This window comes from Microtus oregoni, unplaced genomic scaffold (assembly GCF_018167655.1).
Source record: "Microtus oregoni isolate MIOR12 unplaced genomic scaffold, Mior012 000021F_ref0000039, whole genome shotgun sequence".
Taxonomy (NCBI): domain Eukaryota; kingdom Metazoa; phylum Chordata; class Mammalia; order Rodentia; family Cricetidae; genus Microtus; species Microtus oregoni.
Genome location: NW_024543080.1, coordinates 18,473,668 through 18,500,723, shown reverse-complemented (window position 1 = coordinate 18,500,723; position 27,056 = coordinate 18,473,668). Strand labels below are relative to the sequence as shown.

The 27,056-nt window shown below is 47.3% G+C and overlaps 1 protein-coding gene and 1 non-coding gene across 4 annotated transcripts; one reads left to right on the top strand and one right to left on the bottom strand.

Moving 5' to 3' along the window:
- Positions 1-220: 220 nt before the first annotated feature.
- On the bottom strand, positions 221-27,032 carry Hopx (HOP homeobox). 3 transcript variants are annotated; one of them, XM_041671429.1, is made up of 3 exons: positions 26,665-27,032; positions 7,539-7,695; positions 221-979 (listed from the first exon to the last, which is right to left on the bottom strand). In XM_041671429.1, the coding sequence occupies exons 2-3, from the start codon at positions 7,680-7,682 to the stop codon at positions 902-904; spliced, it is 222 nt and encodes a 73-aa protein (XP_041527363.1). In that variant the 5' UTR covers positions 7,683-7,695; positions 26,665-27,032; the 3' UTR covers positions 221-901. The 3 variants fall into 3 exon arrangements, with proteins under 3 accessions (XP_041527363.1, XP_041527361.1, XP_041527362.1); XM_041671427.1 differs by lacking the exon at positions 26,665-27,032 and adding an exon at positions 24,534-24,611; XM_041671428.1 differs by lacking the exon at positions 26,665-27,032 and adding an exon at positions 7,878-8,032.
- On the top strand, positions 4,657-4,760 carry LOC121460994. Its single transcript, XR_005976137.1, has one exon. It is a non-coding gene; the product is annotated as a small nucleolar RNA U13 (small nucleolar RNA).
- Positions 27,033-27,056: the final 24 nt, after the last annotated feature.

Sequence of the window (27,056 nt, the reverse complement as noted above, 5' to 3'; positions counted from 1 at the left end):
TGTGGTTCATTTGGGGGACCTTGTGGGAAATGCAGATTCTGCATCTGGAGGTCAGGCCTGTGGCTTGGAGTCTGCACGTCTTACAAGCTTGTAGCTAATACTGATGGGGAAGATTCTGGACCACACTTGGAGTAGCAAAGAATTGGAAAACAGAGCCCTTTCAGGCTTCCTAGTCAGCTTTAAAATCGAATGAATGAATAAATAAATAAACCTCCATGAATTTTCAACAAAAACTCTTTTATTTAGAATATCATTTTTGAGACAAAAAGCAGTTCATTTTATTCAGCAAAATAAACTTAACAAATTCATTTAAATAAGGTAAACTCCAGACTCTGTAAATTTTTTTTCTTAGCTACTTGCTTTTCTGCCACTTGGAGTCTAAAGCTGCTAGCTTAGGGTTCTTTCTGAGGTAACACAGAGACTTTGACAATACACCCGTGTGCTCATCCAACTACCAGTGAACTCAGTAAAACAGAGGGGAAAGGCACAGGGGGGTGAGTTCGGGAGAAGTCTTCCCTGCCTGTTCTGATAGCTTTTCCACAGAAGTCTGGGGGCTTGGAAACGAATGGTACACGTGAATCGCTACTGGCAGCTGACGACGAACGCAGACAGAAAGCCATTCCACATCTTCTTTCATTGAAATCCAAAGGGAAACGCAAGCCTCGCCCCTTCCCCAGCCAAGCCATCGCTTTACACAGAACTGCATTTAGCTTCCTGTTATTTTCTTTTTTAGCTATATACATTTTAAAAACACACACACACATTGTATTAAATAGCAGGCCAGCCAACGATGGGACATTCAACTCTGCACTGAAACATCGAAAGAGCCTGGGTAAGCCCAGGTGAGGAGCCGCAGGCGGAGTTCAGGAGAGCCAGGGAGGCTGCAGGTGCAGCTGGCTCCCTAATCTGTGACAGACCTGCATTCGGAGGGCAAGCCTTCTGACCGCCGCCACTGGGCCAGGCGTTGCTTAAACCATTTCTGAAAGAAAGAAACATCAAGAATTACCTGTTACGTACTGAAAAACTGAAATGTCTGTTTCATGGCTAAGGGTAGTCTGTGTGGCCCAATTGGGAAGGAAAGAAGCAAGGCCTGTGGGGGTGGTTCTCTCAGCACGACCCCAACCCTGGGAAATCTGTGCACGCCACATAGTCTTCATCCGACTTTCTCTCTCTCTCTCTCTCTCTCTCTCTCTCTCTCTCTCTCTCTCTGGTTCTCCTTCTGTTTTGTTAACCTCGTAGGACTTGCATTACTTTAATTGCCTGCATACACGCTCTTCTGGAAGGATCCATGAACACCAAGGCTGTTTTCATCTTATCATCATTGTATCTTCCCCCCTCCTCCCACCCTTACACAAAGTCTCAAGATGTAACCCATTAGTCAATGTTTCATGAGAGAATAGAAGCTGAAGCAACTCTTGATGCCCCCAGAGTTTTCTAGTCTCTGGGTTCCATATCTCATGATGGGTGCCGATGTCAACCTGGGCTTTGCTCCTTAGTAGTATCTGGTAAGATTTTGTTCAATGAACGACTCATAACTCATAAGCACTAGGCGACCTTGAACCACTCTTCTTAGGAATCCATGGAGTGGACCTCTGAGCAGTGAGAGGTGGCTTTATCCAGGATTCATAGCTATCCTGCTCAGCGTCACTCAAATATTGAACCCTTACCAATGTCAGTAGTAATTCTGGGGAGGCCTCAATGGGAGACTTCTGGAACGGTACTAAGGGTGGCCCACAATGTTCCTGTAAGCTGTAAGGCAGGGTGGCACACTTTTCACGAACTGGCAGCCTTTACAACATCACTTCAGACTGAGGGCCATGGAGACAAATAAATTAAAACTGCTGGGGGATAAGGTCTGAACCAGGGGCTCGGAAGGAAACTGGGATTTGAAGAAACCAGCTTTGAAAGGCACTGTTGAGAAAACTGAAGCAGCAGGCTTCTCTCCTTGGAAGGACATAACACACAGTTTTCTCTTGAGCCCGCACCTCCCGTGTCGTGGAGGACACGGGTAATGGTCAGATTTCACAGCGCAGATCTAATCCATCAAGATGCTGGCGTAGGTGAGCATTGTGGGTAGACCAACAGTCAACTCTCCTGTCAGTGACTGCCTACAAGAAGTCCCTAGGAACAGAGCCAGTCGGTCAGCTCATCTGCGAACAGAGAGGTAAGCTTTGGTGGTCTCTATCGCCCCTTGTGGGTTTCCTAAGGATTACCTAGTCTAGGGGTAAGGAGGCGGACAAGCCGCCGAAAGGAAGGAGAGAGAGTAGAGCGGTAATTCAGCCGCTCTGGGGTGGACTGACAGAGGTGGCCCCAGTAAGAAACATTTATTCAGCGTTCATGTTCAGCCTCACAAGTAGGCTGGGCCCTGTTGGAGAAAAGCTGGCTTCTCCTGAGATCTAAGGAGCCCAAGATCAGAAGAAAGGATGTGAGCCACGGGACGGAAGAGCCGCTGACAAGCTGGGGGCAGGCTGTCACTCAGGCAAGGGCCGGAGGCTTCAGGACGGAGAAGGGCTCCCAGCCCACTGCTCTACAGCCTACACGTATGCGCGTGCGCGTGCGTGCGTGCGTGCGTGCGTGCGTGCGTGGATATGTCAGAGCTCACTCTCTCCAGCTGCGGTTCACCTGCTGAGCCTCTGCTTCTGCCTCCTCCCTCTACCAGGACCAATTGTCTCTCCACCCTTATCCCGGGGGTGGCAGCAGAGAACATCAATAGAAAGGGTGAAGGGGGGACCACCAGAAGGAAGCCTTCTCCAGGGCACTTGCTCCCCGTATGTCTCATTTCACTCTGGGGTACTACTCTTTCTTTTCTCTCTCTCTGTATTATTTATTTTATTTTTTTTCCCTTTCTTTTCCTGTTATTGCTTTTGAAACAGGCCCAAGTTGCACAGCCTGTCCTTGAATCCACTATGTATCTGGAGAGCTTGAACATCTGATCCTCCTGCCTCTACCTCCCAAACACTTGGATTACAGGTGTTCCCGGTGTCTGGTTTAGTCAGTGCTGAAGAAGCAACCTATGGCCTGGGCACGCTAGGTAAGCATCCTACCAAATGAACCCTATCCCCCTGGGCATCACTAATCTTAAGGAGAAGAAAGGGCTTATGTGACAGGGCTTGACCCCAACTCTGATTGTGACGAGTGGGCACATTCTCTTGTTTTAATCTGTGTGTGTGCTCGGTCAAGCCTGGGTCTGGTTTGAGAGCAGCATGGTGCCAACTTCATTAATGAGGTAACTGAGGGGTTTCCAGGAACTAGAGCTGCATAAATGGCAGCATTTTCAAGACTAATTAAAACCTAGAAGAGAGAAAAAAAACCCACACTTTCTATCAGGACTCATTTAAGACAAAGTGGTTAAGCTGGCCTCATTCAAAAGAGCCCCCCCCCACCCCGCATCTTCACATGCAGAGTATTGATGGGTCATTACCCAAAATAGCTTCCACCTGAACCACATTTGTGAATTTGCAAGGTTCAATCTAAATGCTTAACAAATTAAGCTCTGGTACTGAGAGATGGGAAGAGGTGTGAGAAAAGCTTAGCTGCTGCTTTCTGAAGGAAGGGAGAGAGAGAGAGAGAGAGAGAGAGGGAGAGAGAGAGAGAGATTAGGTAGGTAGGTAAGTAGATAGATAGATGATTGATTGATAGATGATAGATGAGATAGGTAGGTAAGTAGATAGATGATAGATAGAAGGATAGATGATAGATAGATGATAGATAGATAGATGATAGATAGATAGGTAGATAGATAGATAGATAGATAGACAGACAAGTAAGAAGGAGGGAGGGAGAGAGAGAGAGAGAGAGAGAGATTGTCAATTCAGGATATACATCATAATCCAGCAAACTAGTTGCTGGTAACAAAATACACAGTCTCTTGCTGGCTCCTTTTCTGTCTAGCTCTGGATCTTGTATCCTCTGACTCCCATAAATCCTAATTTTCCACCTGGCTTTGTCTCTTTCTCTCTTCTTTGTTTCAGCCATCCCCCGGGAAAGACATTCATCCCTTGTTTGCCATGAATGGGTGCTCTCATTACCCCGGCTCACTGATGGAAATTTATTTACTCTGGGTGAACAGATGATAATTGGATACTGGGTTGGGAGGGGTCAGGGCAAAACAACATTGTTCTTGTCCTTTTCTCTAACAACTAGCATTTCGTTCTTTTCAGAGCGAGACCTTTAGAGGTCTTAGCCCACTGCTAAAACATGCAACAACTGAAAACACTGGATCCTGGGAACAAGCCCAGAACACCAAAAAGATAAAAATACTGGGAACTTCCTCAAGAAGCAAGGCCAGCTACACTGTACTTGTGTGTGTGCACGCATGTGCAATTGTGTGTGAAGAAGACTCTGTGTGTATGTGTTTGTGTGTGTGTGTGTGCAAGTGTGTGTAAAGACAACTGTACCATTCTGGCCTCTCGGGGTAAAAATGAAGCAATTTTCCCAGTCCTCTTTACACTGACTTCCATACAGTAAAAGCCACAGGGAGTAGGATTCTGTAGGATTTCATTTAACTTAAATGCAGCAGATATACAAAGGAATGAGAAACACTCCTCCATGGATCCCAACAAAAGCAATTAAAGAAGGCCTCTCACCACAAGGCCCTTGCTGAACACTGGCTTCCTAGAACTCGGTTTGATAGTGGGATTGTTACAAGGTCTGCAGATGCACCGGTGACTCATGAGCACAAGGACTGGCTTTTCACACCACGTTCTGAGAAGTGCCTCCCTCACACCTTATTAGGATGTTGGTATAGCACCCATTTCATGCAGGGTGGGGGAGGGGAGAAAAAGAGGTCTACAAGGGTCCCCAGCCAGAGTGCTTCCGCATTCTGGTCTTTCTCGCCTTCGTAAAAATCTCCACAGTGTGAAATCAGTAATGACCTCTCAAGAGTGGATCATGTGTATTTCTCTGTTACTAACATAACACTTGGTTTAGGGAAAGAATGCGATGCTGGATATCGTGATACCTGTCAATAATCCCAGCAGTCATCAGCTGAGGCAGGAGGATTGTGAGTTCATGGCCAGGTTGGACTACAGAGGAAGACCATGTCTGTCTATAAAGGGGGAAGGGGCCTGATTCTATCTCTGGAGATGGCTGGTGTCAGGATGGGATCTGGCGTCTGTGGTGAATACCATTTTGCCTGGGAGAGGACCACACTAGTGAAGAAGAGAGGCAGGGGCTATGCCGACAGCAGGAGTCAGATAGGAGAGAACCAGCAAGCGCTGGCCTCCACGGAGGTCTATGAAGCATCCCTAAAGACCTCCTACAGACAAAGGCAATTGTCTTAGCTTGCATTCTCATCACTGGACTTTGTGTCTGCAGAAGACACTTTCCTTTTTGTAGATAACATCTTTTAAAATGTAAATGTTAGGGAAGAATAGAAGGGTGAAGCTGGTGTGTGGCGCTAAGAAAGGATGGAGAGATGGGACCCAGTCCAACCAGAAATGACAGGGCAAGCAGAAGCCTCCTTCAGAAGCCTCCTGCTGAGACTCTGAGCTCTGGGTTCCAGGTACTTCCCTGCAGGTCTAGACAGGAAGATGAGGGCAAGCAGGCCTCTGCAGGAAGAAGGTGTTGGCCCGTGGCAGGAAAAGGAAGCCAGGCCCTCCCATGAGGCTCACTCATCCACACACCACCCTTGTCAGGCTGGCTGCACCATTTGTGCATTTGAGGATGGCAGGAGAGGTGAGACAGAAGAACTTATCATGGGCTGACATCCCTGTCGTGTGAATTTCTGCATTTGTTGGTCTCATGCACTAAAAGGCAGACGCCCTTTCTTTCAGCTCCTGCTGGATTTCATTGCAATTCTTTAATAGCAGAGAGATCTGGAGGGAAGGTTAGCAATAGCCTGGAATGCCCATTGCTTAATGCACAGGTAAGCTGATCTTTCTGTCCTTCCTTCCCATGTCACCACATACAGCTGTTTCCAGCCCTCCTCTGTGGCGGTCGTATAGCACAGAGGCCCAGGGTCTAAGCATGGAACCAGACTGTTGCAGTTTTAGCAACGTCAGCTTTCTGTGCCTCGGTTCCTTTCCTGAGCTCACAGGTGACAAGATAAGTGGTGTTACACTCAGCAAGTATCTGAAACAAAACACGCCAGGTATTTACTGCTCCAAAGGTCAGCATGGGGGAGGTGGCCCAGCTCAGAGGCACAGGCCATGCTTAGCATGCTCAAGGCCTTAGCGTCCATCTCCAGCAGCACACATGCACACATGATGGTAAATACAGACAAACATGACTATTCTGCTTTGAAGGTTGAAGAGACTCCAGGGTTAGGTCCCTCATTGGTACTGTGTGCATGATATTCAAGAGCCCAGTTCTTAAAACCCGAGACATCTTCATGATCACTAAATACGGCATGGATTTTAAACTGCTAATACTTCAACAGCCTGTCTTTCCACGGGCTCCAAGACACAGGAGCTTTTAGACTTGGATTACAATAAACCATCATCTTCTATTGGGTTCTGATTCTGATTCTGTTTGATCTGGGACTGGAAGGATTACATATGGGTAAATTCTCCATGTTGCCCTGGGCTTATTAAAGATCATCTAGGGCTTGAGGCTCGGGATTTTGGTTCCAGGATACCAGAGAGCCCTCATTACAAGGTTTTAAGCTTCAACTGAGCAGGGTGAAGAGAGGACAAAGCCCCTCCTTCTTCCGCCTACTAAACTGGAAGGGAAACGAACATCCCTGTTTCAGCGTAGCATTGAGAGGCATAAAGTGCTTTGAGAAAGGCAGGATCGGTTTATCGTGCAGAGCAAATCATCTTTCCGTGACCAAAGGGAAAAGAGAAGTCAGAGTTTAGACAGGACTAGGCAGTGAAAGTCGGCTAACTGCTCCAACACTGCGCCAGGCGGCGCTGCAATCTCTACCTTAAGCAATTTTCAGGATTAGTCGGATAACAAGGAAACCTTTAACAGACACGTTATCATCACTCTAGGGGGTTGTGCAGCATAACGTCAGCGGACTACCTTCTTGGAAAATTCTGGGGAAAGACTCTAAGCCTCAGAACCAGGGGATTAATAGAACGACAACAAAACCCAAACCGAACCACGGCAACGTGCCAGTTAGGTTGTGTAGCCGAGAGGCATGCAGCTCCGCAATGTAGCAATGTGGCGGGAAGAGCGATTTAACAATCCTGGCAGGTGCCTGCCACCCCCGCCTTAGGTTCCTCCTTTTGACAAACCCAAGGGCTGAATTTATAGCTGATCGCCAAAGTCCCTTCCAACTGTGATACCCCTGATGAAAACAAACCTTCCTGAAGATCTCCAGCACAGAGCGGGGAGTTACTGAGCTGGGAAACTGAAAGCACACACAGCAAGTGAAATGCTCCAACCATGAGAGGAGAAAGTATGGTCCCGGCTCTGGGAGGCAAAGGAAAGTCAGAAGGAAAATAAGTGGTGATGGGTTGGGGTTTGGGGTGGAGGTGGACTGGGCGCCCAAGGAGCTGCGGAGTGATACATGGACTGGGATCCACGCAGTGGAGGCCCGCGAGAGGCGCGGGGACCCGACAGTCCCCGGCGATGTGCTAGGCTTGAGGACTCACCTGCGTCTCCTCCTCCGTGAGGCCCGCCTCGGCGGCGATGAGGCACAGCGTGGTGGGGTCGGGATGCTTGTTGACCTTGTTGAAGTTGTATTCCAGGATCTCCACCTGGTCCTCCGTGGGGCCGGTCGTGGTCTCCGCTGACATGGTTCTGGCGCGGCTGCGGGGGAAGAAGAAGAGCCGGGTGAGCGAGGCCGGCCTGTCCCCTCCCGGGGTCCCACCGAGCCCCCCTCCGCCCCATCCCCGGCGAGCTGCGGACTGCGGGGCTCGCGGGCGCCCTCCCCGGGGACCCGGAGGACGGACTACGGAGCAAGTTCCCAGCCTCTCGGCAAGGTCCCCAACCTAGCAAAGGATGGAGAGGAGGATGAAGACGACTTCGGGCTGCCTCTCGGAGGGGACAGTAAAGGAAGCGCCTCAAGAGCTGCCTCTGGAGATCCGGAGCTGATCCGGAGCTGCCCTGGGGACCTAGGACACACGCGGGGCAGGGCTCCCGGCCCCTGGGCACGCCTCCCAGGCCGCGCACCCCGCCTCCGCAGCTAGCTAGCACGTGGGGGCCTTACCAGGGAGCGCTAGGCACCGCACACTTTGGAGGAAGAGACGCCCACAGTACAAGTTGGGAAAATGGAGACCGTACATTTTTAAAAACGAATAACACCAATAGACATTTACTTTTTTTCCTGATTACAAAAATAACTCATACTGTAAAAAAATCTGAAGTACATTAAAATCATAGCGGGAAAGTTAAATTGCTCACATAGTCACAAATTACAGCTATAAAATTTTAGATGACGCTTTAAAGGTCTTCCTGATTTACAGATGTGGAAATGAAACTACAAAGATAATGACTTACTTTGGGGTTATGGAATGAATGGAGAAGGCTGAGCCACCTGCGTGCCTTGCCAGGGACTGCTGCAACCACCTTTGCCCACTTTCCTGGCAACTTTTTAACCTAAGCTGTGAACCCCAGTCTTGCTATTGCCAGCCCCCCCCCCCCCCGCCTCCCAAGAGCCCACCCCACTGTGCTGCCCTGTGTTGGGGGTGATGACTTTAAAAACTTACACAATTATGCAGGATCAAAATCAACTGTTATTTAAAACCTCGGACTTCCTCAAAGGAAAACAGGTTCACCTCGGGCTTCAAGGTCTCTTAAACGTCTTCACTTTTAAGACAAATATTGTTGTCAGATTGGGGTGTGACCTTCCTGCTGTGTCCCCTCCCCATCTATGTAGCTTCAGACTCCAGGCTAAGAAAACTGACCGAGGTACTCCCCCCGTCCTGTGCCACGACGGGGTTGAAGACTGGGAGGTAGAGAACGTTGGACTTCAAGATATTCTCTGCTGTAAATTTCATACAGGCTTGACAAAGCAGCAGTGTGGGACGCAAACCACCCTCAAAGTCCTCAGCAGAGTCGTGAGTGGGTTAGGATGTGGTTTGTGCCTGCGGTGAGCTACCTGGATAATGTGCCCAGCGCTTAGACCTTTTCACATGTGACCTATACTCCCTACTTCCTGAATAATTGCCTTTACCCCTCCTCTAGTTCCCTTGAGGAGGTTTCAGACAGGACGAGAAGCCTTTCAACTAAGTGGGACTGGGGTTCAAACCACTTGCCAGATCACCATCAAATTATCATCAAATCCAGCAACTGGATGCTCCTCAAGTTAAAACGTGTACCAAGTCTCTGTACCGAGGTAATCAGGGTCCGACCGGTCAGCACTGCCTCTCCCATTAGCATGGAGCCTCCCTGCACCTATGACTCTCTCTCTCTCTCTCTCTCTCTCTCTCTCTCTCTCTCTCTCTCTCTCTCTCTCTCTCTCTCTGGAAAGTTATCTCTCCACAGCCAGGGACATCGAGGCAGAGGCCCCAGAGCTCTGCCAATTTCCGACCATAACCAGCGCTCTATGGCGCACACACTGAGCATTGGCTCAAGGCCGGTGTTTCGCGAGCCTCTTTTCAGTAAGCCAGGCTGTCTTCAGTTTAGTGGGAGGAAGGTAGGAGGGTAACAGTGTGAGCGCAAGGAGGGCTTGTTGCCACGTTCAGCGGGTGTGTTTCTAGTTAGACACTAATCCCAGCCAAAGCCGTCCAGTGAAGTAACCCACCACTGTTCAAGCTGCCAACCAAAAGAACACAGCAAGGGCAACGCTGCCTCTGGGCTTACTTCTTGCCCTGGAATGATTTCCGGTCCTGCTGGCTCTTCCCCCAGAACCCCTGTTGCTCCCTTGTGGAATCCTTGGGCCTCCAGAAATATCACACTGCGAACCCCATTCAGAATTACCCACACGCTTTCCTGTCTTTTTGTAACTGCTGCTATCTAACCGTGGGCTGCTAACATGCCTCCGTGGGATCACGTGGTGATAGGGGTGATTGACTTCGAAGGATTGCTAGGGTTAGTCGGCAGAACCATTGCTGACTGCTAAGGAGACAGGTGGGACAGTCCTCGGACTGCACCTGTACCTCTTCCAAGGTACACTAAACAAGTGTACTTGGTTTCTAGCCATGGGGATGAAAGGGTTCTACCGTCAGATGGATTTGTTACTGCTCCGCAGAGCTCAGGCACTATTATTTCAGAACTCTCTCATTGGTAAAAGCTTTTGCTTTGTTCTCTCTCTCTCTCTCTCTCTCTCTCTCTCTCTCTCTCTGTGTGTGTGTGTGTGTGTGTGTGTGTGTGTGTGTGTGTAAATCACACTGCCCTGGTAACCTTGGCCTTGTAAAGCTTCTCAGTTGAATCCAGTAAGGAAATAAGGAAACTCTTGAGAAGTTTCTCTGAAGATAGTCTAAACAATGTCAGACACAGACAACTAAGAGCGGTTTTGAAGCTGCTGACCATTTCATCGCAACACCAATTTCACGGCTGTGGTTGTCCACCTCTTAGGAAACACTCTGAAGAGCAATTTGTCCTGTCATTGTATTTTTCTTCTGTGGGTGGCGAAGTCATTGCACAAGCCTTTTTTCCGAGAGGTTAAATGAAAACAGCTGGCTTTTTTTCTAAATCAGTTCCAAAGCCTGGGCTGGCAGTTGTGAGGGTCCAACAGCTTCACGTCCCACGAGCCCATGGTCCTTTGCTTTGCACATCCACCTACACTAAGTAGCTCACGCAAAGTGCTGTGAACTGAGAAGCGTTGGCCACCTTTTATCTCCTCCCTCTCCCAGAATTATGACCTCTCGTTTATGCCACTCACACCGAATCAGTAGAGAAAGAAATTCCCCGGGAGTCGGCCACAGTGGAAAAGCGTGTGAATTCTTTCCCCCACCCCTTAAGACAGGGTCCCAAGCTTTCTATATAGCTGTTTATGATTTTTGAACTTCTGAGCCTCCTGACTCCACCTCCTGAGTGTGTGTGTGTGTGTGTGTGTGTGTGTGTGTGTTGTACGCACTGGGGAGTGTACCCATGGTTTTCTGCATGCCGACGAGCCTGATACCTGCCAACTGTGAGGTGTATCATTCCTTCGGGATATTTCCCAGTTTTCCTTGCCTGTATTTTTGTTGTGTTCACGTGAACTTCCTAAAAGTAATTGGTTCTGGAAACATTTTATCTTTTCGAGTGAAAAAAAACAATGGTGCCTGGCTCCTCCTCCAGGAGAAGTGATGGTGTCTGCTTTAGAAGCCTGGGGCTTGCCGGGTGGTGGTGGCGCACGCTTTTAATCCCAGCACTCGGGAGGCAGAGGCAGGCGGATCTCTGTGAGTTCGAGACCAGCCTGGTCTACAAGAGCTAGTTCCAGGACAGGCTCCAAAATCACAGAGAAACCCTGTCTCGAAAAAAACCACACACACACACACACACACACACACACACACAAAAGAAGGCTGGGGCTCCTCCTACTTGTTGGTTACCGGACCACGGCTCCACAGAAGGTCAAAGGAGGCTCATCCAAACTTTCAGTATCTCTGAGAAACTGATGAAAAGGAACACTCTGTGTAGGGGTTTGGATGAGGATGGCCCCCATAGGCTCAGAGAACAGATGTTTGGTTCCCATGAAGGATTAGGATTAGGCCTTTCCCCCAGGAGATGGATCACTGGGGTGTGGGCCCACACCAGGCCCAGCCTGTGCTCCCTGCCCGCGGGCCTTCCACCTGCCACGTGGATGAAAGCTCCCAGCTACTGCTCCAGTGCCATGCCTGCTGCCACATTCCTGGCCTTGATGCTCAGGAATTAACCCTCTGAAACTGGAAGCAAGCCCTCGACTAAATGCTATCTTATATATGATGCTTTGGTGATGGTGCCTCCGCATAGCATAGAACAGTGACTTAGATATTTGGGTTAAATCTCAGTGGGTAGAACCTAGCATATGCAAGGTCCTAGATCCTGTCTCTAGCCCTAATGGATCTGCCCCTACATTCTGGCACCCATGATAGACACGCCTGAAGAGGTGTCCTTTTACATAGACACTTCCTTATTACTGTGCTTGAGCTAAGAACAGTGGCCGTCAAGACAAGCCCTGCTGAGTCTTAGAATCATCAGTGGCTATGTCTAGGCCCACTCCTCCCTCACCTCCTGAATGAAAACCACATTTTAGGAACCTAGAGTGGGAGAGAGTGAGGGACAGCATTTCAACTATTCTCGTATCTTGCAATTTAACCACTGGAATTAACTGTATGCGTTTAGAAAGTTCCACGGCTTACCTACGTCTTCTTGGCTGTGTGTCCCCTCAACATTTGAGGAGATGGTAAGCTGAGATAGTTTTAGAGAAATAACTTTGAAAGATAAGTTTTAAGTTTTTAAAGAGAATTTTATTTCTTCGGCAATGCCAGGGGCTGACCATTCTTGTCCCTGCCTTCTGCAGCCCTGCTAGGGGAGTTCTTTCAGTGATTATGAGGTCTGGACCTGTTGGCTTATAGGAAGTGCAAGTGTTTCTCTTTACAGGGTAACGTCAACATTTCTTGGCAAAGCTCTCCAGTAAAACTCTCATTTGAATGGTAGTCGCATCCCAATTCCCTGCCTCAGTACCAACAGTGTTGTCAACCTTAATCTCTCTTGGAGCTGTGTGCTCCTGCCCTCCGTGACGGACATTCAAAACCCTTCAAACTATTTTCATCCCCGGCTTGTGTGACCTCTTAGGGTGAAAGGCCCCATCTGATTACTGTTTACTGTGTAAAAGTATTTCCTGTTTCAGCCCGTAACGGGATTTGAAGTATTTTCTTTTTTTGGAGCTTGGATTTGGTCTCCAAGTTAGCTTAGTTGCTTCCCCTGGTCACTGGAACAATGCTGAAAAATGGGTAGAAAGCTAATCACTAGGAACTCCCATCTGTGACATGCTGAAAGCCTGATTATTTTGCTTCTCCAGAGCTCTTGGATGCCAAAACTTGATTTTGCCCTTAAAATGGGTTAGTCAGTTAACCCCCCCCCCCCACACACACACCAAGGAACTACCAGTCTCCAGGTGGACACTAAGTGATGGATGGGAAAGAGGAAGGACAATGGACAGACAAAAAAAAGTGGGGAGAGATTATTACTGTGGATGTGTGGTGTATCTGTACAGCAATCACCGTGTGCTGAGCTGTGGACACTGTTTGGTGTGTCTGTACAGTGATCACCGTGTGCTGAGCTGTGGACACTGTGCGGTGTATTTGTATGGTGTACCTGTATGGTGATCACCATGTGCTGAGCTGTGGACATTGTATGGTGTATCTGTATGACCGTGTGCTGAGCTCTGGCTTATCTTTGGCATTTTAATTTCTCTGAAAATGCTCTTTTTGAAACTACAATGGAATCGGTCATGTTCTGCGATCAAAAAACATTAACTAACTTGTCTACAGGGTCAGGGGAGGGCTGAAAATTCTGTCTTTTATTTTAGCTGCAGGAAGGAGAAAGGGCAGCTTCTGATTTCCTGAGCATCAAGGTTGGTTCATGCCTCTAAATATGTTCTCCTTATGCTGTGTGGCTCTCACAAGCCCCAGGCTTTCGCTACATCACCCACTTGAGTCTTTGACTTAAGCATCCATCTTCACCTTGGGGGAGGAATTAGGGTGGTGAGGACTGAAGGTCTTTGCCAAAGTGGCCTGGGCCATTGCTGACCTGCTGTGGTCACTCTAGCCTCGTTCCCTTGGCTTCCGGGATGACATCCATGCGGACTTCTATGCCTCTCCTTCAAAACTCCTTGTGTTTTACTTGACATTAGTCAACAGAGGCAATGGAATATACTCCTTTAAAGCCTTGTCCTGACACCGTGTGACAGGTGAAGAAGTTGAAGTATGTTCTGTAAGTATATTCACGTATGTATGTATGTTTGACCAGTTTGACAGCAACAACACAGGCCGAGCCACCAATTCACACTGACAGGCATGCATGCAAGCATACTATTCTGGAACATGCTTCGTATGACTCAAGACTAAAAGATTGAAATGCCCACTTCACCCGAATCCATGCTATACCAACTGGTTGCCAGTAACCAGACTAAGAGTAGGAGCCCGATCCTACAAAGTCAGCGAGGGTTCCTGGAGTGGGGATCCTCAAAGCCAAAGGAAAGTCAGATGAAGGGAGCTGGGGTAGAAGACAGGATGGAATCCAGAGGTCTGTCTGGCGGCCGACTGGTCAAACCAAGCAGTTTATTTCGGAACTTACATATATACAAAAGCAGAATAAAGTATGGCAAGACGGTCAGTCAGTATCTAACCACAAGACCATTCCTGTCCTTGAGTGAGCAGCCTCCTCTCCATCACGTGCTCCCTGCTAAGAAGCAGCCTTACTTTCTATCTTGATGTTCCTGGGGTTTATCATCAGCAGTGTACTGTCTACTAGATAGAGTGTTCTTTTCTCATGGGCTAAATCAGAAGTCTCTCACAGCCCTCAAAGTTATTGGACAAAGTAGAGCAGGCAAACTTGAACTCAAATGACTTACAAGTCAGAATGGACTCCAGATGGAAACTGAGTCACACATGGGCTCCCACAACCAAGAGCCTCATTCCTGCAAGCTTTGCTTGGCACAGGTGACATCATGCTGGGGTTCTGATATTTTGACCCTGCCACAGAATTGGGCATCTGTCAAGGAGTAATCCAGGTCTTAAAAATATGAAGCGTTGCCTTTTCTTTTTAGTTCTGCATGTTCTGAGCTTTCGTAAAGGTCCTGCACTGCTTTTGATCCAGTTCGCTGTTTCCCAATATTTCTCCCTACGTTGCTCTCCTCTCTTCTTGCCTTAGTAATCCTGCTGTTCTAGGAAATGGAGCAGAATTAAGGACAAAATGGCGAGATGCCTCTGTTGGAAAAGTGCTTGCTGCCAAGTTTGAGGCCTGAGTTCAAATCCCCAGAACCCATGTAATAAGCCAGATGTGGTGGCAAACATTTATGATCCTAGGAACGGCAAGATGGGAGGAGGAGACGCGCAGATCCCTGCTAAGATTGCTGGCCAGCTCTTCTAATTTACTTGGTGAAGTTCCAGGCCTGTGAGAAACACCGTCTCAAAGATGGGAAGTACCTGAAGAATGAAACCCAAGATTGTCCTCTGACCTCCCCATGTGTGTATTACACTGCGCGCGGGCACACACACACACACACATGCACACACACATATGCACACACACACTTGCACACACACACACACATGCGCACACACACATGCGCACACACATATGCACACACACATGCACACACATATGCACACACACATGCGCGCGCACACACATATGCACACACACATATGCACACACTTGTGCTCACACACATATGCACACACACATGCGCACACACACACATATGCACACACACACATGCACACACACACACATATGCACACACACACTTGTGCTCACACATGAAAATATGCATACACAGACATGCAAATATACACACACACATTTCAAAATGAAATTTGATTAATATAGGAAAATAAAAACCATCAAATACCCTGCAATCTCAAATGCTAAGCATTAGAGAGCTCATTTTGCTCACTCCTATGAGGTGCACACCTTACCCTCCCATGCTGTGTTCAAACACACTTACTCACAACAATTCAGTGTTTCTTGTGTGATGTGCTGCTGCACTTCAATGCATGAGAACGAAGACTCTCCTGGCTAGACGCCTGGAAAGACCCGTTTATGTCTGACTTTTTCTGGGTTACAATCCCTCCCTTTTAATCTTCATGGAATGGGAAAGCCCACTGGTGGACACTGGAACCTTTCTTTAAAAGTCAAATGCTGTGAATGTAGCCTCATTGCGAGAGGATGTTGCTGGGAGATCTGGACACTGACGGACGGGGTGAGGCTCTCATCTGCAGTGAGCCTTCTGCACAGAGCACATCGCTTTGTGCTTCCTTGTTGGTCCTGCCACACTTAAAAAAATGAATTTCTGCTCATTCCTTCCCACCATTTCCTTGCTTTCTCTTTCTTCCCTTTTATCCATGAGACTACATTCATAGGACGGAAGAGGAGGCCAGGGAGGTGGAAAAGGCTATCAACACAAGCCTGAAGACTTTTCAGTCCTAGCCCCAGAACCCACTTTTTACATCAAAGGCTGATGGGGTGACGAGCATTTAATTCCAACAATTCTACGGCAAGGTTGGAAGTGGAGGCAGACGCTTCAAATCTCAAGGTTTTGGGGGTGCGGAATGGAGCCTCAGACTCAGAAAGCCCGACTTCTCCATCCACAATCTTAACTACCATGCCATATTTCCACTGTGCTGAGTAGCCAAGTGAACAGATAAACCCTAGCTATGTGTAAAAGAGAAAACAGGACTAAGTGATGTCACAGGGTCACAAGAGAAGCGATGCCCAGTGTGCCTGTGGCATGATCCAGCCCACTGGAGGAGTCAGGAAGAGCAGCTCACACCACCAACTAGGCTGGCTCCCCTGCTTCACATGTTCCTTTTCGCTGGTGCAGATAGAGCCGAGAGAGGACATTGGTGGCGAATGTGCCATACAAATGAGAAGGAGTTGCAGCATTCAACAGAATGGAGTGGACCGCTTACCTTTGGGGAGAGCAACAAGGGCTTAGTATCTGTTGCTACCAGTCCATCCCTAGGTCGTACACTTGTATTGAATCGATCCAGGAAGTTCCTGAAGCATGTTGCAATGGTTTAGACTTTTCTATAGCCTCTTTTGAAAACAGGAAGATGTTATAAGAAAACAAAACCACCAGAGGGGCGGGTGTCTGGGAACGACTTCCAGCCGTGAGTCGACCATTAGTTGACCCTTAACATCCAATTCTTCTCACAGGCACCGGGTTCTTTTCACTGAAAGCCTGCCGTTTGCCTAGCTGTTCCGGTCTTGCATATGAAGCACCGGGAACAGTGAAAGACCAGAATAAAGCTTTAGGCTCCCCTGAGCAAGTTGCGAAAGGAGCGAGGAGTTGGGCTCAATCTCTTTGGAGATAAATGGGCAAGAGAGAGAGGAACCCCTGTGTGAGTAGGCAAGCTGCCTTTTATAATGAGGTTCACGAGCTCAAAGGAGTCTTCCCCAGAAAGATTATGAACTTAGATAGACTCCCAGGCTAACTCACAGCAGAGGGCACAGCTAAAACACTGTGTGATTGTTACTATCAGAGGAAATTACCCTGCTGAAATAGCCCAGTGATGCCATTTGCTTATTTGGAAAGCAAACGTCTTTCTAAAAGACTATTTTAATTAAAAATTGGCTTGGGAAATGAGGTTTTGGTGTAGATGTTCATGGAACTTACAAGAAACTCTTGAAGATTTGGGAGCTTATAGCACAATTCTGATTGTGCCCGTACCTAGAAAAGGTCCTAAAACATGGTCAGGTGTTTTGTGTCCTTAAAGCTGTCCCTGTGGCATGAATGGAATAGGGAGGGACGGGGAGGAAGGGAGTGGACACAGGTTGTCTGAGACAAGATTAATTACACTGTTACTGCTAACAGCAGGCGATGGGTGGGCCAGGAGTCTGCATTTTCCTTTCCTCCTCATCCAAAAGACGGGCACAGGTTGCAGTTGTGTGCCACACTCTCTTAGCATGCCACCAAGTGGCACCATCACACAAGGGCAGTGTAGTCACCGGTAAGGGTCTGCGGCAGTTAGAATAAAGCAGAAGCTAGGGGCTTTAGGGCATGTAGCATCCATTACAAACAGAATGCTCGTGCATCTGGGTTGGGTACATTGTAGACGATGCATTTTAAACCCTCCTTACTGAGTGAAAAGATTAACTAGTGCGGAGTGCTGGGCAGGACACTGGCAGGGGGACCAGAGATGGATTCCACTTTAAACTCTCCACCCAGTCCTCATAGGACCTTGGCTATGTCCTTTTTTTTATTTGAAATTTGATTCTCTTCTCTTCAAGTAAAGTAGGACCAAAAACTCAGCCGGAGCAGACAGGCAAGGAGCAGTGAGCAGTGGTGGTGATGCTCACAAAACAATTCAGAATAGTGTAAGACTACACACACTTCCACAAAATTATAATTAAGTCTTCATCCACAGAAGGAAGGTTTGGACCAGAGGATCTGGAGGTGATCTCTGTTCTGAGTACTGGTGTTCTGAGTAGTACAGACATTAAAGGACCATGCCTTCCTTAGTAACAGTTTACTGGGGCCTCCAGTGGGAGAAGGGGGCCTAGTCTGAAGACTTCAGAGGCCTTGATTTGACGAATATTTTGTACCAAATTCCTCCTCCAAAGGATTGCTGAGTGGCCATGAAACATGTTATAACCATGTGCCTTTTCATATTCAGCCTGTTAAATTATATATAATACAATTTGTCATCTAAGCTAGAACACTCATGGAATAAGGGCACCTCTACAACAGGCCACAATGGACGCATCCCAAGCAAACCGGAGCATCTGGTCCCCTTACTGTCTGTCAGATGTGACATTTAGGTATGGGACAGGAGCTCCTACGGGACTTCCCATGTCTGCTGCTGTTTGGATTAGCAGGCCACAGTAATTAGGATGAAGGTCACTGAAGACAGAGTAACACTGGAGCTCTGAGGCTAAAGCTAAAATGACATTCTGGGCCCTCCTATCTTCTGAACACTGGTTTCTTTCGCAGTGTCTAGACGTTGTCTGGGAGAAAGAGAAAGGCTCAGGGTGTCTGCCCGCCGTGGGGCTGAGTGTGGTGCGCTAAAGCTTAGCAACTACAAATATCCACTGCTTCTCAAAGAAGGTTAGCTCTGCCACCAGACACAAATAAAGGCCCAAACCCTTCATCCTTGAGGGATTCTAGGGGTATCCATGTGTTTAGGGAACATCAGACCAGAGGAAAAAGAAGGAGGGCATCTGGGAAATACACAGAACGATCAAATTCACCTTTGAAAAAAATTTGATGTTTATTGTACCAATTAGAGATTTTCACGGGACAAAATTTTCATATTTCCTAAAGAGAATCATTAAAGCTGAAAATATTTGTATGACCAAGTATGGACACAAATAAGAAGCAGATCAATTTTCTATAGTTTGCAATGAATAAAAAATTGTTCCAAATATGCCAAAATGGCAGCTAATGAATTTCTTTCTATGTTTTGGGGTGTGTTACTCAATGTGGTTGCTCATTTAATTCTTGAATTAAATTTATATGGAAAAGTATTAATTAGCTCCATTAGATCAATAGCTTGCAAGTAGGGTGATGTGTTTGTCACGTGAAAGTATACGGATGATCAAAATGTAAAAGTGGATGACAGAGATCAGTTTGGTAATCTAAAACATGTATACAGTAAAGGTAGGTTATACGTGGGTGGGTAGACAGCATAAGGGAAGACTGTGGAACCTGGGAATGGCAATAACACAAGCATCTAGGACTGGCCAGGATAGCAACAACTGGAGAACCGCCATAAACGGGCTGTCCATGCATGCTCAAGCATTGCCGGGGCATAGATGATGATGATGATGGTGGTGATGATGATGATGATGATGAGGATGCTACATGGGCTGTGGAGAATGAAGTCAATAAACTAGTCTTGTATTCTGCAGCTCGTTGGACACTTTCAAATATTAAAAATTAGAGTTTCTTTCTAAAAATGTTCTCAGTCTCATCGCTCAATCTTGCGAATGGTTGTGCATTTGTAATTCTGGAGATGTGGTACCAGGATTTATTGATTTATTTTGAGAATCTGTGCTGGGTTCTACAGTATTTTTACTCAAATCCAAATGACAGGGTAAGAAACAGTAGTAAGGGACCTGTAAGATTGAGCATGGATGACCATCAGGAGGTGAGGGCCCTGTCTGTACTTCCTTAGGTCACTGCACTCTGCCTAAAGCGAGCAAGGATGCTTCCCCAGATGGTCTGTGCATCTTGAAAAGTCCAGGAAAGACTCATTGACAAAATGGAGTTATCACTTTGTCCCAATACGCTTTAATCAAGTATTACTTTTTATGATCTAACTGCCATCCTTATTTTATGACTGCGATTAGGAGATGATGAAACGGCACACCACAGGCACCTGTACAATGCCAAAATATGCCAAAGTCCAACTACCACAGCTGCCTGTTGCCAGGAAACTCAGTTACACTTTTTTCCACAATTGAGCTGTTTTTATGAACAGGTGCTCAGCTAGTGGGACAAACAACAGATGTAAAGATTTCGCCTAGTCATTAACACCACACACACACACACACACACACACACACACACACACAAACTCTAAGGAGACAGATATACTAGAAAGTTCTGCTGAACCCAGAGTAGTAGAATATTTCTCTAACCTTCTGACACACTGCAGAAAGAGAGTGGGCGGAGCGCCAGGAAGTTCGAACGTCGGAAATGTGGCTCAATCTCCACGCGCCGTTGGACAGCTCACACTTGCTGTGAACCTCCAGGTCTGAACCTTCCACTGCGGCCACCCTACTCCAGCTACCCCACGTCATTTATGTAGGAGTCAATGAGATGTCTATGAGCTGCAAACTATAAACACTATATACATTCACGGTACAGACCCAGCTTTCCCAGTGGCTCAAGGTGCAATGTTGGGCAACTGAATGGCATCAGATTTTAAATCATTAAATGGCAATATGATTTATTTTTTTTTTACTCAAAACTTAAGCATGATATGATTTCTTAGAATATGTCATTTGCTTTGTCCAGAAAACCACTGCACCTCTGTGTGTGCACCTGGTTCCCAAAGAGACCCCAAGAAATAGTTGAATCCCCTGAAACTGGAGTTAACGGACATTTGTGAGCTGCCATGTGCATGCTGGGAATTGAACCTGGGTCCTTTGGAAGAGCATCCAGTGCTTTTAACCGATGATCCATCTCTCCAGTCCCTAGTTAACAAATGCTTTGATAGGAGACAAACAAATGGGCAAACACATAACAATCGACAGACCGGCAGTCAGTCTATTTTCCAGAACTTGCTTGTGCATCTTTCCATACCTTTGCATACAGGCGGTACTTGAGGGCTTGCAACGTCCACTGAGCTGTGGCCCACACCCATCCCTGACCTTGAATTGTTTTCCTTGAAGGTCAAAGTGAGTAACTGGCCACTGGCGCAATGCCTTCCAACAGCATAATTAAGTGAATTTTAGTCTTCTCCTAATCAAGTTAAATAACATCAGGTCCTCTTGCAGCCTCGTCGAGATCTGCCCCCGAGGCTGTTTAGTCGTCTAGAAGCTCTCAGAAGAGCTTCAAAAGTCTGAACTCTGAACTGGATTGGGTGAGCAAATGAAAGGGAGCCTCTTGCCCGCTTCAATCCTACTTCACAGTTCCTGGAGTTCCCAGGTAACCCCAAAGAACGAAGAGTGAGAGGGACATTTAACGGGGTGACAGGTGCTTCCGCATCACTTACTTATATAGCGTTTCACTCCCAGCCACCAGCAGACTAGGGAGGTGGGCAGAGAGACCTGCTTGTATAAATTTCCTTAGGGAGAAGCCACATAGGCAGCAAGTGGCAATACATGAACAAAGACTGCACTGTGTGAGCAGATCGGCCACGACCTGAAGGATTCCAGGAAATTTCCATCTAGATCCATCTAGATCCAGAATGACTGTCATTGGTTTCCTGATTAACAGTCTAAAGGTCAGAACCAATTCGGTGTCTACCTTGGGCTTTTCTTGTTTGTTTCCACCATATGAGGATAGACTGGTTCACTTGTAAACAGACGGGCAGGGTTTTCATTTTATAGAAACCACCAGAGTAAATTATAAGAAACATGGAGATGGGTAAAACGAACATCCCTATTTTGGATAGCATGTCAGTTGCTACCTGCATGGCAACGTAGCCACGAACGAGTAATCACCTGAAACAAAGCAGCTCAACCTTGTGAGGATTAGCCCGTTGAGCTTCCTACATTTATTCTGAACTTCTTTTTGTTTGACTGATATGAACAGTGATCTCCTTGCAGTGTAAGCACCCAGCTTCTTCAGGGAACCTGAGAGAAGGGGTACAGTGCCTCTGCGGTGTTGGGAGACCTGGGTCCCTGTGCCTGCTTAGCGGAATGCTACAATCCCAGGGAAATTAGTTTGCTCTCTTGAACTTTCATGGGTTGTAATCAGAGATGATCAGATAATCTGTGACTCCAGCTAGGGAAGACAGGGAAGGCGCAGTTATTTAGACTCCCCTTGTGGGCCTTCGAGATGGCTCAGCCAGCAAAGGCACTTGCTGCCAAGTCTGACGATCTGAGTTCCATCCTCAGAATTCCTTGTGGCAGGAGGGAACCAGATCCAAGGTGTCTTCTGACCTAGGCACACAGACAGACAGACACACACACACACGAACGCATGCACACTGGCACATGCCCACCCCACACAACACACATACACATTGTGGCACACCCACACACACCCACACACAAACACACATGCTAAAAACTCAATTAAGACTTCTAATCTTTGGGCCTCACTCCTGTCTTAAAATAGCATTGCAGCTAAGAAAGTACTCTCTGCTCTGAGGGCTGGGTTGTCTTCTGCCGGGACTAGTCTGTGCTCGTGCCTGTGAGGATATCTCACCAAGGATAGATAGATACAGGGACTTTCCTGGCAGCTGGAAGGGATGGGCAAACCTGCACCTGCCTTGGTGTATGTCACCCACTCCAAATTTCACATACGCCCGGGATCAACAGCATTAGACTGGCAAACGTCCAATGGGACCAACTGAAACACAGAGGCTGTGAGCCGGGAGGATGCTCCATCTGCACCAGGACACACTTCTTCCGTCTGTGCAGTGGAGGTCATCTGTATTCCCATCAAGCCTGTGCCCACCAGCATGCCCCGGGTCAGCAGGCAGGAAGGTGTTTCTTCCATGCTGGGTGGGGCTGGCACTCTGTGCACCCCTCCAGGCTACATTCCTATTACTCACAGCCCCATTCCCTCAGCATTTTAGAAGTCTGAGGAATTCATCAGTGTTCAAAACTTAATCCAGGTTACGCATCATAGCCATTAAAGACAAAAATCCAAGGGACCTTTGAAATGAGCCGTTCTACACAGGAACAACAGTGAAGGAGATGAGCAAAAGGAAAGTCGTCAAAGGGAGAAATCCTGTCACTTCTGCACATGATTGACCAGCTGTATGACCCCATTGTTTGTCTAAAAACTTTTCTCATGAACTCGAAGTGACAGGAAGTAGTTTTGGCTTCAGAATAGCAGTGGTACCCAGTGTTGGCTTACTGCCCTGATGCTTACAGCCTAGTACCTTCTGTGAGGCTAGTTTCTGGGGTTCAGGGTAGAGTTCCGCTTCACCTCTGTCCCTAGTCCTCCTTGAACAGGCTGCCGCTCCCACTACTGTCCTCTCTCTCTCTCCCTCCTGCCCTTTCTCTCTTACACACACTAAAGCAAATCTATTTAACAAAGAACTGTCTAATTCAGAAAAGACAATTTAGTAAGACCCAGGCTTCGATGGTGCTTTAGGGTGAGACTGAAAACCTATAATCTTGACACTCTTTCTCACCGTGGTTTGGAATTAATTCTGATGAACAGAGATTACACATTTTTGCCTGAAAGTGGTTTTCTTAATTGCTTACTTTAAAATTCAAATGATAATTATATTTATACAACATTTCAAAGCTGGTGTGATAGCACAAACCTATAATTTCAGGACTCAGGAGCTGGGGGTAGGAGGTTCAAAACAGACAGCTACATATCAAAGTTGAGGCCATCTGGGTTACATGAGACCCTGCCTCAAACAGTCAAACAACAAAATCAGCAAAAAAAAGGAAAAAAGAGAGAGAGAAGAAGAAAGGAAGGAAGAAAAGAAGAGAGAAAGGAAGAGAGAGAGGGAGGGAGGGAGGAAGAAAAGGAAGGAAGGAAGAAAAAAGGAAGAAAGAAAAGAAGACAGAAGGAAGAGAGAGGGAAAGGGAGAAAGGAAAGAAAGAAGGAAGGAAGAAAAAAGAAAGAAAAGAAAGAAAAAACATTTGAAAGAACTCCCAGATAGGTTATCTTGTTAGAACCTATTTAATAACCCAGGGTTCATTAAGTAATTACTGTCTATTAACATCATAACTTTAATTGGTTTGCCAAAGGTGGGTAAACAAATCCCTGAGAGAGGGAGACCTTGGAAACAGCACAGTCCGACGCTATCTTAAACACAGGCAGCTAGCCAGGGCAGGGTCAGTGGGGCCCTGTGGCCCCGTCCCCACCCCCACACTAGCACCTGTGTCCACAGAGGTGTGAGGAGGAGGTGAAGGATGGTAGGAATGGACGAAGTCGGGAAGACAGATGTCACCCGCTCATGCCTTTGCTTGGGGCTGCCCTGACTTCATACTGATAAACAGACCCATCCTAATGTTTCCTGGGGGAACCTCTAGAAGATGGTACAGGAGGATCACTGTGAGTTTGAAGCCAACCTGGGTTTCAAAAAACCAGAAGAAAAGGGAATTTAAAAAAAAAATCCATCACTCCCCAGATCTCATCTGCCCCCATACCCCAAGCCTCTTCTTGGTCCCCTTCGCCAGGCCACCACTAACCTGCATTATCCCACCTCAAATGAGCTCACATACAGTGTATGCTGTCTCAGCCAGGTGGTGGTGGTGCACACCACCCAACACTCTAATCCCAACACTCGGCAGGCGGATCTCTGTGAGTTTGAGGCCAGCCTGGTCTACAGAGTGAGTTCCAGAACAGTCTCCAAAGCTACAGAGAAACCCTGTCTAGAAAAGCCAGAACAAAACAAACAAAACAAAACAAAACACATGCTGTCTCTCACCTTTCTGTTAGCACTGCCTTTAGCATCTCTGCTCTTGCTCCCAGCCCCAAATGCTCTCGTCATAGCTTGTCTAGGACAAGACCTTTGCAGACATGTAACTCAGCTTCAGATTGGTGGCGATGGAGAGCCCGCTGTGCTGAAGGTTTAAGCCCATCATCCCTGCCCCACACATCTGCTAGCTTCTTGATCCTTGATCTGCAGTTTTAAGCTCCTTACAAAAACAAGGCTCCACTGTGGAGGAGCAGTGGATGGGTGGGGAGGAGGGGAACTGATCGGGCGAGATGGAAAGAAAAATAAATATAAATAAATAAATGAATAAATGAAAAAAGAAAGAATTCTATGCAAATAAAAAACAAAAATCAAGGCACAACCTTGATTTAGCACTCGTGGACTTCCCAGGGGTCTAGAAAATGTGTTTCAAGATGTGGGTGAGTCTCCTCATTGGCTGTCCAATACAGAGGAGTCAGGCTTTAACTGCATACACACCCTCAACAAAATGGACTCAGTGTCGGGCTAGGCGGCGGTGGTGCCCGCCTTTGATCCAGCACTCGGGAGGCAGAGGCAGGTGGATTTCTGTGAGTTCAGGGCCAGTCTAGTCCACAGAGCAAGTTCCAAGGCAGGCTCCAAAGCTACACAGAGAAATCCTGTCTCAACGCCCCCCCTCCAAAGGACTCAGCTTGCATTTATACATGTCTGTGCATATACACACACGTGTACACAAACACATACATGACAGTTAATAATCAAAGACATAGGGAGGATATGGGAAGGGTTCAGGGAGCATAGCTAAGAGAGATTGGGGGAAGGAAAGGGAGCGGAAATGTGATAGGATTCTATTTCAAGTAAAAACGCATTTTTAAAAAAGACCTTTAAAAACAATGTGTTGGAGTTGGACATAAGCTTAGCACTCAAGTAGACCTCTGTAAGTTCTAGACTAGCCTGATCTGCATGGAGAGTTCCAGGTCAACCAAAGCTACATAGTGTGAAACAGAGTCTCAAAAAAAAAAAAAAAAAAAAGGTTGGGGTGGGGCTCCTTGGTGGTAAAGACGTGGGAGTGGGCTGGAATTCTATCACATTCTAATGCTTCATCACCAAATCTTGGTTTTTGTTTATTTGAGGCAGGGTCTTGCTCTGAAACTCTGCTAGTCTCAAACTCAACGCAATCCTCCTGCCTCAGCCTACCAAGAGCTGAGATTCCAGGCATGAGCTATCACATATGCCTGCATCTCTGAGCCCTTGACCTAAGCAGATGAACTACGGATTTAATGTCAGTTCTCCTCCTTTGCCCCACTTGCATTTCCTCAGCATTAGTCATGTGAGAGCTGTCCCCCGCCCCCTTCTCTCCCACCTCTCCAGCCTGTGTCTTCTGCAGTACCTGCCCGGGATACAGAAGCCCTGTCCTGAGACCAGCTGCAGGACATGGTTGGCATCTCTCTTCAAGACCTTCTCATCTAAAATACACGATTACTGTTCCTTTTATGCAATGACTCTTCCTCCGCCTAACAGTTGACCTTGAGTACCTGGACACCAGTTTGAGCTCAAAATCCACAAGCCTCTGCTTTCTGCAAAACCCAAAGTGCAGCGTTTCTTTTCATTATTAACCGACAGATATTTTCATTACTGCAGCTATATGGAGAACAAGAATATATCTGCAAGTTCAAAACCCAGCCAGAGAGTCACTCCGTCTACACCAAACACAAGATATATATTTTAAACCCGATTATGTTTGATTTTCAGATAATAAGTTGGGCGGTAGAACCGCAGTAATTAGTATTTAAATGAGGGAATGATAAATAACAGTTGCACAGGTGATGAAAAAGGAAACAAGAAACTGTAAACAACAACAAACACCGCTCTGCTTCCCGCTCCAAATTCACCACAATCTGGTGCACGATTTTTGCAAAAGACCTAGTTTATCAGCTCAGCAACCCTCTGACTCTACCCTGGGGTCGAGGATGGGAGGGGAGAGAACACTAGCATTATATTTTTATTTCCCCTTTCACCTCAACCATTTTCCAGCAGAAAAGAAACAAACAAATAAAAATCCAACTGTTTTAAGTTTAGCGTTTTGGGCTCATCTCTAAACAAATTTGTTTCCCGCATTCAAGGCCAACCTCAGAACGCTACTTACGTGGACGCCTGGGCGAGCTCTGGGCTGGAAGCAGCGGGTGCTGGTGCCTGTCGGCTTAAATAGCCTGCTGGCTGACGCGGCTGCTGAGCGCACGTTTATTTACGCCTGGGAGTGCACGCTCAAGCAAGGACCTGAAAAACCTGCAGCGTGGGCAGGCGGGAACCACTGAAGGTCTGCCCGCCTTGCGTCTCTCCCGGTTATTCAGGTTTGATGCTCAGGCGGTGACTTCTGAGAGTCTCGTGAAACTTTTCATTCAGCTCTGTCCCCTTGGCCACCAAGATCACTTGGAGGGTGCCGCTGAGAGACATGACCGAGCAACAGGCCCCTGACTCTTTCCCCGGGCTTCCTTATTTGGACCCGGCTTGGGTTAGATGTTGCCGCCGCCTTTCAAA

Coding starts and splice junctions, on each gene's coding strand:
- Hopx (XM_041671427.1), bottom strand. CDS start 24,559: ATGCTAAAGGCAGTGCTAACAGAAAG. Junction 7,696..24,533: donor AAGGCAGTGCTAACAGAAAG/GTGAGAGACAGC, acceptor CTTCCCCCGCAG/CCGCGCCAGAACCATGTCAG. Junction 980..7,538: donor TCACGGAGGAGGAGACGCAG/GTGAGTCCTCAA, acceptor TCTTTCTTTCAG/AAATGGTTTAAGCAACGCCT.